This window comes from Acanthisitta chloris, unplaced genomic scaffold (assembly GCF_000695815.1).
Source record: "Acanthisitta chloris isolate BGI_N310 unplaced genomic scaffold, ASM69581v1 scaffold15784, whole genome shotgun sequence".
Taxonomy (NCBI): Eukaryota; Metazoa; Chordata; class Aves; order Passeriformes; family Acanthisittidae; genus Acanthisitta; species Acanthisitta chloris.
The window spans coordinates 360-10,441 of record NW_008668946.1 but is presented as its reverse complement, the minus strand read 5'-3'; the positions used below and the strand labels follow the sequence as shown (position 1 = coordinate 10,441).

The following is a 10,082-nucleotide window of genomic DNA, read 5'->3' as shown; positions in this document are numbered from 1 at the left end:
CAGGAAGGGGGTGGGGAGCCACAGAGAAGGGGAAATAGAGCAGGGGAGAAACCAGAGGATTTAACCAAGGAGAGCAGGGAGTTTGGAGGGAGCATCGAGGAGAGGCTCAGAGCTTTTGATGCTGCAGGAACAGTAACTGTTTCCAGCCCAATGTGTGAAAATTAAAACCAAATTTGGCTGGGAGAGCAGGCATGCAGACACAGCCATTGGGCTGCAGATCTGCCTGCCTTTCACTAGCTTCATTGGCCTGTAGAGCAAAGACTTACAGTGGCTTTTGCTGCTCAGCTGCCGAAAAGGGATGGTAGGAAGGGCAAGCAACAGTCTGAAGCCGTGTTGTGGCCAAATGAGCAGTGAAATAACTGGAGGAGAAAATGATGACAGAGCAGAAAAAAACCCAGATGAAATGCATTTCACAGGCCCAGGCTCACCATCAGAACCAGATGATGGTTACTGTCGGGGAAAAAGGGAAAAGGAGGTGACACAATTGCTCCAAATAGCAGCAAGTGGGGAAGCTTGACTCAACAACCCCATGCAGGCAAAGCTGCCAGTGTCTCTCCAGGCCCGTGGCTGCCTCGGGAGCTGCCAAAGGAGCAGGGCCATATGTGTGCCTAGCTGTCCATGCCTCCAGCCTGAAGAACTGTCTCCAGAGTGAAGGCACCTGCCTGCCCCTCTGTCGAGGCAGGGGTCTGTAATGGGGTGATTAAACAGCAGAACCTGTTCTCAGTTTTTCCTCACTACTACTCACTTTCTATCATCATCTCTTCTGCATTTCCTCCCTTCTCCCTCTGCAGCCTGCCGCTGAGGTTTTGGGTCAACATCCTGAAAAATCCCCAGTTTGTCTTCGACATTGACAAGACTGACCACATCGATGCCTGTCTGTCTGTGATTGCCCAGGCCTTCATCGACGCCTGCTCCCTGTCCGACCTGCAGCTGGGCAAGGTACTGTCCAGCCAGGACACCACAGACACGGACCACTCTGGTGGGCAGGGCCTGGCAGAGGTCACCAGCCTGACCTCCCCACAGCAGGGCTGGCTAGAGCCATTGCTTGGGCTCCTGCAGCTGAGGTTTGGCTGTCTCCAGGTTCACTAACAGCAGCCAGGAAGGGGGGACACAGTCACAGGCAGGATGGACACAGGGCAGGGCCCAGACTGGAGGCTCTGAGCATAGAGGGAGACCAGCCACAGGGCTGTGTGCTCAGGGTTACCCATGAGCTGTCCTGCAGCCACCAGAGAGCACACGCTGACTCAGCACGGTGTCTGAAACGTCTCCTGACCAGGCTGAGCTGGTGCAGGAGCAGACAAATATTCTCTGTTGTTGGCTCAGGCAGGGGCATAACGCAGAAACATGAGCACAGGTGGGGTCAGGGCACCAGGATGGGGCATGGGCAGACCCTGCAGGGGAGCCCAGTTCCCCGAGCCAGGGCTAGTTTAGGGTATGCCATCAGCATAATGATCCCATAAAGCAGCTGAGAGACAACAAAAACTCCCACTGATGGGATGGAGAATGACAAGGTGCCAGGTGAAGCTTCAGCCATTGCTGCTGCTGGTTTCTGTAGAGCCTCTCACCAGGGAGAGCTGCGAGAAGCCCAGGAGGTGAGCTGATTCTCCAGGAACACAGGCTGTGCCTGCCCAGGCTAGGCCTGGCTCACCTGGAGTCGTGCCTGGACCATCCCAGCAACACCAGCAGCAGCACCTGGGAGGCACTTGGCAGGCACTGACTGCCACAGTTGGTGCTCTCCTCCAGTGCAGCATCTCCACCCCACTCTGGCCATGTCTGGAGGAGGGTCAGAGCATGCTGGGCTTGGCACACCACAGGGGAGCTGAGCCTGCCCGGGCCAAGTCCCTCTCCCACCCCAGCCCCGCGGGGCTGGCGGCCCTGGACGTCCCACACGCATGTTCTCTGCTCTCTGTTCTCCTGCTGCCTTGGCTGAGTGCAGTGTTGACATTTGAAACTTCCCGACACAAACGAGTTGTATTAAGCAATGCTGCGAGTCGCCCCCCATCCTGGCAGCAGCAGCCTGTGACGTGGGGGACCCTGCAGAGAGGGGTGGGCACTGGCCCCCAGCCCCAGCGCTGCAGGAAGCCTGTGCTGGGAGAGGTTAATGCTGGAGAAAGATCTAATGAGCATTTGATTTTTTGTTTGTTTGGGTTTTAGTCTTTTTTTTCCCGCATGTGTTACGAAACACCTACGATTTGTCCTTGTCAAGCAGTGGATGAGGGGAAGAGGGGTCAGCTGGAGTCAGACAGCAGATGGAAACATTTTTCAGGAATACAATAGCATAAGTGAAGGAATTGTTGAGTAATGCGGGAAGAATAAATCCTCGGCATAAAAATCAGCTTGCATGGACATGCAGTGTATTGCCTGAGTGTTTTCCAGGCTGGATTCTTCCCTTAGTTTCAGCATGTTGCTCTCCATACTGCAAATGTGAGAGTCTGTCCATCTACAGTGCACAAGCAGTTAAGAAACCAGTACCCATTTCCTCATGATACAGACAAATCAGGCACGAATTAAAAAATAACTTTAAGAAGAGGCAGCATGGGTTTCCTTTGTGCTTCCAAGGGGAAAAAAAAAAACCCTGCTGTGAGCAGGCTCTGCGTGTTGGCCATCTTCCCGTAATGCCTTGTCACTGGGTTTGAAAATAAACTGCTGTGGGATCTGGTGCCACAGCCTGGTGCCCGTTTCCCGTTTCCCCCGCAGCATTAGCCACACTACAGATTGCAGCAGCAGATTGCAGTCACCTCAGGCTCCCCTATTCCTGCCTGACACAGCCCAGGATGCTGCCTGGGGCCAGACCCACCACACATCTCCTCGGCAGGTCCCTCTCCCTCCACCTGTCAGGGCAGTGAGGAGTGTGGGACACGGTGATCTCACTCCCCTTGGTGTCCCGAGCCTGGGGTGGATTCCCTTTGGGATGCAACACCAGGCCAGTCAGCCAAGTTCATTCCCAGGGTAATGATATCAGCAGGGCAGGATTGCCTGGAGGTTAAAATCATTCATGCTGTGTTTGTAAGGAGAGCAGCAGGGTTGTGCCTCCACTGATACAACCCCATTGTGTGGCTGGAAGGTTAAGGCTGCCGTGTCCAAGCTGACATTAATCAAGAGAACTCTGGATTCTCTGTTAATTACTCTACGTGCACTCAATTTAGGCCAGGCAGGCTGGGTTAGCCAATGCAAAATAAATCAAAGCTACATGAAAAATCCAAGAGCAACATTTCAACTGACAAAGTTCAGCTTGTAAGATAGCTTTGTTCTTTGGTTTAAATCAGGCTGGCTGCTCAAGAGACCCCAGCAAATGCATGCAGAAGCCCTTCCCTTGTTGCCAATTTCCACACACCGCTCCAAAGAGCACAAGTGTTTGATCTGGCACAGGCATGCTACCTCACCTGCAGAGCATCACCTGGCAGCAAGCCACCCTGCCTGACCCTGGGTGTGCTTTTAGCCTGCCCTTGCTGCAAATTAAAACACACTCCCACCACCCCCTTGTCTGGCACTGAGCTGACACATTCAGCTCGTGCTGGGACAAAGGGCAGTGGGACAGTGCTGCAGGGACGTGGTGCCCACCCGCAGATCCTTGATGTGTCTGAGCCCCTCTGTTTGGTGCCATCCCACCACACTCCTGTCTGGTGACAGCCAGGACCGAGGGCAAAGCTGTTCCCTGCACCCAGCTGTAGCTGCAGTCCTGTCTGATGGACAGTCAGTGCTTTGATCAGGCAAGCAGGAGAAAGTTTTCCTCCGGGAACAACACGGTGCCTGATTTCGGTGTCTCGCTCTAGGACTCCCCGACCAACAAACTGCTGTATGCCAAGGAGATCCCTGAGTACAGGAAGATAGTGCAGCGATACTACAAGCAGATCCACGACATGCCCCCGCTGAGCGAGCAGGAGATGAACGCACACCTGGCCGAGGAGTCGCGGGTAAGAGGGGACGGGGTCAGAGCTGCAGCCTCGCCGTGCTGCTGGGGTCTGGGAGCAGTAGGGAATGCAGATAAGCTAACAGCTACTGCTTGGATGCTGCAAGGAGCACACCAGAAAGGATAATTTGCCTCAAACTTCCACACACAAACTTCATCTGACCTAATTCCAAGCATGTTCAATTACTGCCAGAGCTGCAGTAAACACCCACGAGTTCGCTTGAGCCTAACTAGCTCTGGCACCACGGGGAGTTGAGAGTGAAATTCAGTGCCAAAAAGCCAGGAAGTTTGGACAAGGATCTCTGCAGTCCCACAGCCACCCAGCCAACTGGCCCCCAGGCACAACCAGCCCCAAGTCCCGTGGCAGCCACTGGCAGCCAGCCCTGGTACCAGCCACGGAGCTGGCAGCCCTGCTCTGGATCAGAGTCCTGCCAGCAATGCACCACAGATTCCTCAAAATCAAACCACCTCCCCACGGTGTTCCAGCTTCAGGCACTGAGTGGGATTTTTCTGTCGACATTCCCAGCCCAGCTGATGTGCTGTCCCCTCCTGTGAAATGGCTTTGGGTTAGGGTAAGCAGTGCTGCCCAGTGTGAGTATTTAAGTCTGGCTTTGAAAAGATCAAACCCCTTCCTGATGTAAGCACATGTACCTTCCTTAAAGGAGGAAGTAAAAAATCCAGCTGCACTAATGCAATGGTAACAAAATTACCCAGGCAAAACCCATTTTTAATCTAGTCAGTGCCTGCTGGCTGAGCTGAACTCACATGCTGCATCCCCTTAATATTCTCTCCTCGTTGTTCTATCTTCATACAGAAATACCGGAATGAGTTCAACACCAACGTCGCCATGGCTGAGATATACAAGTATGCCAAGAGATATCGCTCCCAGGTGAGTGGGTTTCTGGCCCTGGTGTGCCTGGACAGGGAGAATCAGCACTGAGGCACCCCGTGGTCAGCAGCCTGCATCCAGTCCCACAGCACTGGGGCTGTCAGGATTTGCATTATCCCAGCACCTATGTGATAGATGCACACACAGATGCACCTGCTCTCCATCCCTCGGCTGGAGACTCCTTGGAGGAGAAGGCCAGCTCTTCCCAGCTGGTTTTATGGCACTTGGCTGGCCCAGCCTGAAGCAGGGCTGCCTGACATGTAGACCCACAGATGCTTTCAGGAGGGCAGGGCATGCAGAAAGAGTCTCCCTTTAAAATAATTTGCACTCACCAAACCAGCAGCCCTGGCTGTCTCCTGCCTCACTGCACCTTCAGCTCCATCACTGCAGTGAGTTTCAGTCCCGTTCCCCTCCTCTCCCAGCCCTGAGCAGGGACCTGTCCGTGCCCTAGGACAGCAGGGGTGAGTGCAGGGGCTCTCCCTGTTGGAGTCTGGCTGGGATTCAGGCTCCCCCACACTGCCTCAGCCACCCACCTGGCCGTGTCTCCCGCAGATCGTGGCCGCCCTGGACGCCAACCCCACGACGAAGCGCACGCAGCTGCAGCACAAATTCGAGCAGGTGATCGCGCTCATGGAGGATAACATCTACGAGTGCTGCAGTGAGGCCTAGGCTGGCTGCAGGCCTGGAAGTGACCTTTGCCACAGCGCAGCGCCACAGGGACCCTGCCTTCTCCGCAGGCACACCGTGGTCATCCTCAAACCAGCCACCTGGTGGGGGTGGGCCTGGCCGTGGCTGAAGGGCTCTCTCACCTCACAAGAAGCCACAAGACACCTTTCTGAACAGCTCAAACTCCTCTGGTCTGCACTGTGGCACCCGTAATTTATTTGCTGTTGCCAGCCAGAAATGGAGGCATGACACTTGTGGCAAGTTCAGCTCACCACTTCCCTCTGGTCGGCGCCCGAGCGGTCGGCGTTCTGCATCCCTGTGTGCGGTTCCTCAGGACAAGGGATGAGGCTGCAGAGGCTGGAACAACAGACAAAGCAGAAGGGTCACCTCAGGGAGTAACGAGCAGAGACAGCAAAGGCCATTGGAGCAACGTCTGAGCTGCCTTCTACATCATCCCTCCGACATCCTTGTTTTTCCAACACCAGGGACTCTATCAGCTGTTCACTATCTGCTGCATTCTGTGTATTTTTGTGCCTTTTAATTTTTGTACTGTATGTGTAAACATAACCACTCCTCCATCTGAGACTCGGGCGACAGGGGGAACTCGGGGCTGAGACAAAGCAGTTGCTTCCCAAGCAGCTAAGGCATGGTGAAAGCACTTTAACCCCAGTGGAGACAGCTGTTTGGGAGCTGGAGGGAGCGTGTTCCATGTTAGTGTGGGGAGGGCTGTTCCCCCTTCCCCAGGTTCTCATCTCTCATGCACAGTGAGCTGGAGGTGCAGGGGGGTAGGTGAACAGCCCACCACTCAGCCAGCTGGTCATGGTCCTGCCCAGATCAGGTGCAGCAGGTGAGGGAAGTGCCTGTCCCTCCTGGCCTGGCTGCACATGTCCATGGCACTGCACAGCCCCAGCCCTGTAACGCCGCTCACGCCAGCAGGGCCAGCTCCTGCTGACAGCACTCTGACCGTGGCCTCGAGGCACGCACAGGGCAAGCCCCAGGTAGCGTTCTCCCTCCCTCTGCCTCTCCCTGTGACCATCACCAAACACAAGGTCGGTGCTGCAGAAGTGTCCTCCTCAAGCTGCTTGTTCTGCTCACTTCAGGTCCAGCCCCATGGCTGGCACCTGGGAGCAGCCAAGAGCAGGGCTTGGCTGCGTGGCCAGCCTGATTTTGGCCCTTGGAGGCAGAGGGATTGGACCATCCCGTGGCAGCCCGGTGCTGACATAGGCCAGTGGAGCAGCTCCAACATCCTGAGCTGCAAACTAAGGCAGTGTCCCAGGCTCAGGCTGGGGTCAGTGAGAGGGTCCCACTGGCAGACAAATGGAGCTCAGCTGAGTCTAGAAACCCCAGTGCACCTGCAGTGGGGCAAACCCCCACCCCAGCTTGGTGTCCTGTTCTTCCTGCAGCCCAGGGAGCTGTGACCACTCTGGTCTCCAGTGCCACGCAGGCCCCTCTGTAGAGGCTGGACACAGCCAACATTCCTACTGGGACAACAGCTCCTGGCACGGGGCGAACCCACCACAGCTCAAACTGCCAAACAGGAAAGAAACAAAGAAAAAGTTACTACCTCACTGCAGGAGGGTGTAAGGGGAGCCTCTGTTACTCATCCAGCTGGCGAGGATGCAGCCTGGTGTTAGATGACTTTGTCCAAGAGAACTCCTCCTGGGTGACTCACTGCCATGGACAGGTGGTCTCCATCCCATCGTTTCCAGTAATGCCACATTTGTCAGAAAAACAGAACATCAGAGTTGTGTATGTGTACATAGATATCTATTTTAAAACAAACGATAGACTTTATCCAGTATGTTAAAAGGGGAGGGGAGGGAGGGGAGGGGAAGAACAGAGATTTTTTTTTTTTTTTTTTAAAGAGAACTACAGAAGTACTTACACTGTGGAGGTTTCAATGTCTTTGCTGAGGATGTGGCTTCAGAATAGAAACTCTAAGAATGTAGCTGGGCTACATTTTATTTTGAAAGTGATTTCACAAAAGTCTTGAATTTTTTTTCTCTTTTAGAAACTGTGAATAGCTGCCAGAGATGTAGGCTGGCCCAGCACAGGGAAGGCAAGGGCGAGAAGGACTGAGGTAGCAGAGGACGTTGAGCTTGGCTGGAGGAAGGAAAAGGGCCATGGGGCAATAGCCCCATGTTGTTACAGGGAAAGGCTATAGGTGAGCAGAGAGCAAGCAGAGTTTGCCTCCAGGTGTTGTGACTGGGCTGTGTATTGAGGTTATTGCTTTATTATTTAATTATTTTCCAAAGCGAGAGAAAAATAAAAAAAGTAGTTGCTACAACCATTTAAAGGAACAACTTCGACAGCAAAAGCTCGAGGGTTTGTAGTGTTGCTTTGAACCCCCGAGCCCTTTGTAACATGTTTTTAAACTTTGGCACGTGTTGTGGGTGTAGTGCCCTTACCTGCTGTGTAGTGGAAGTGGCAGACTCCTGGCAAAGCCTATCTTTGTAATAAAACAAGGTGCTAAACCACAGAGTGCAGTTCCTGCGCGTGCGGACACACGTGGGAGGCACCTGCACAGACAATCCTCTCACGTGAGACATACCTCCTGCAGGGTGGGCAGCTCAGGGAGAACCCCCTGGTTTCTGCAGGAGATGGGTTTGTACCCCCAGGGCTGCAGAGCACACTGTGGTCACACAGCACTCCCACAGCTCCCAGCACAACAGGCACAGGCGATGGCTGTGAGCACACAACAGGTGCCAGAGCTGACAGGTGCTGTGCACAAGGACCACAAACCTCACAGCAGCTGGGACCAGGCAGCCAGCCCATGGGACAGTGCCTCCCCCAGCCCCAGGGAGCCTCCCTGCACTGCCAGACTGGAGGCTGCTGGCTGCAGCACCCCAACTCCAGCTGCAACCCAGGCCCTTAATAACCATGGCATTGCTAAATCCTCTCTTCCACCTCCCCCAGTAAAAGCTGTGCTTTCAGACACCAGAGGGATTTTCTTCTCCCACTTAGAAAGTTGATTCTTAGTAAAGCTAAATCCAGCCATTAAATGATTTGGCCTCTCTCAAAGCAAGAGAGCTTCATGTTTCACACAGTGGCTGGTGGGGAGGGAGGACACAGCCCCTGCCTGGCTCTGCTGGGGGACACTGCCCTGTGAGCCCCCATCACTGCAGGACCCAGGGAACCCTGCTCAGACACTGCTGCCTCGCTTCCCGCCCCATCCCCAGGGAGACACGAGTTCCAGCTCCATTAAAGATGGATCAACACAGCCAAGGCTGAAGTTTAAAGAGAAGTTAGTTTGCTCAGCTCTTGCTTAAGCCCCGGAGCAAGGCCAGGAGCCTTGGAGGGCATTGGCAAGGCCAGCACAGATTAACGAAATCCTCTTTAGGAAGAGTTTTACTTCCACTTATTTTCTCCTGCCCAGGAGGACTGTAACCCTTTACATGATCAGCCTGACCTTCAGAAGGTCTCTGCTGTGGGAAGAGCAAGAGAAATTCAGGCATTTGAAGCTGTTAGATGAAAGTGTTCAAATGCTGACCCACAGGAGCTCACAAGACAAGTCTGTAGGTGGGAACTGTGCTACAGGCAGGTAACAAGAGCTTGAACCATGCTGGATGCTACAGAAAACACCCCAAACTCAATTTCTCAACCCTAAAACACCTGTTTTCCTCTTACTGTGGTTAGAGTACAGGCAGCTCCCCCTGGGGCTGAGGACCCTTGCCCATGCCATGCACCCAGACCTGCTACCCCAGCAGTCCTGTAATCCCAGCTCAGGCAAGAGCTGGCACAAGGGCAGCCCAGAGGGTCAGAGACCCCACACTGAGGTGTAGGCACCATGGCCCAGCACCAGCAGGACTGGCCCATGCCTCACCTTTGCTATGCCTGGCAGTGCCACCACACTGTGGCCCAGGGGTCCCAGGACCCCTGCCCAGGCCATCACCTGGCACCAGGCTCAATACCATCCTGCACACACACCCCAGAGCCCAGCACCACACCAGGGGACACACACAGCACCTCTCCACCAGGGCAGGCAGGCAGCTGCCTGCAGCATCAGCTCAGCACTGTGCAGGATGAGGCCACGGCTGGGGGATTTGGGCACTGGAAGCACAGGGGCTCACAGGAGGGCAGGAATCATGCCACTCCATGAGCTGACTGAAATAACTTTATTAGTAGCATATGAACACAGAGTTAAAAGCTGCTCTGGGGACTAAAACCGGCATAGACCCCAAGGGCCTGGGTCCAGCTGAAGCAGAGCTGAGCTGGACTGTCTGTCCCACTCTATGGAGCCTTTTTGCCCTTTGCAGAGGGAGCTGCCTTCTGCAGCTTGGCCTTGCCCTGCCCAGCTCCTGGCATCTCCCTGGGCTTCCTTGCCTGGCCCTGACCCTCCCTTGCCTTGGGAGCATCCTGCTGTGCCCCCTTGGGAGCCTTCCCCTTGCCCTTTGCCCTGGGAGCCTTTTGGGGCCCCTTGGCCCCAGCACCCTCAGAGCTGTTGCTTTTGCCCTCTCCTGCACCCCCAGCCTTGCCAGGGCCCTGGGGATGCTTGGCAGCACGGGAGGACCCTGCAGACCCTTTGCTGGGGGCCTGGGGGTGGTTGGCACCTCGCTGAGGCTTTGCTCCATCACTCCTGGGCTGGGCCTGGAGGGAAGGGAAGAGAGCAGCTCAGGG

General features: G+C 54.9%; 2 protein-coding genes across 2 annotated transcripts in view; one reads left to right on the top strand and one right to left on the bottom strand.

Moving 5' to 3' along the window:
* PLXND1 (plexin D1) overlaps positions 1-5,468 on the top strand; it is a gene marked incomplete at its 5' end in the record, with an annotated part of 49,344 nt that extends 43,876 nt beyond the window's left edge. The window contains 4 exon segments of the mRNA XM_009073143.1: positions 792-939; positions 3,774-3,914; positions 4,725-4,799; positions 5,352-5,468. Coding sequence (XP_009071391.1) covers positions 792-939; positions 3,774-3,914; positions 4,725-4,799; positions 5,352-5,468 — 481 coding nt within the window.
* A 4,227-nt stretch (positions 5,469-9,695) lies between these two features.
* Positions 9,696-10,082, bottom strand: part of LOC103800759 (cuticle collagen 7-like) — a gene marked incomplete at its 5' end in the record, with an annotated part of 738 nt that continues 351 nt past the window's right edge. The window contains one exon of the mRNA XM_009073142.1: positions 9,696-10,052. Coding sequence (XP_009071390.1) covers positions 9,696-10,052 — 357 coding nt within the window. The remainder of the gene's footprint in view (positions 10,053-10,082) is intronic.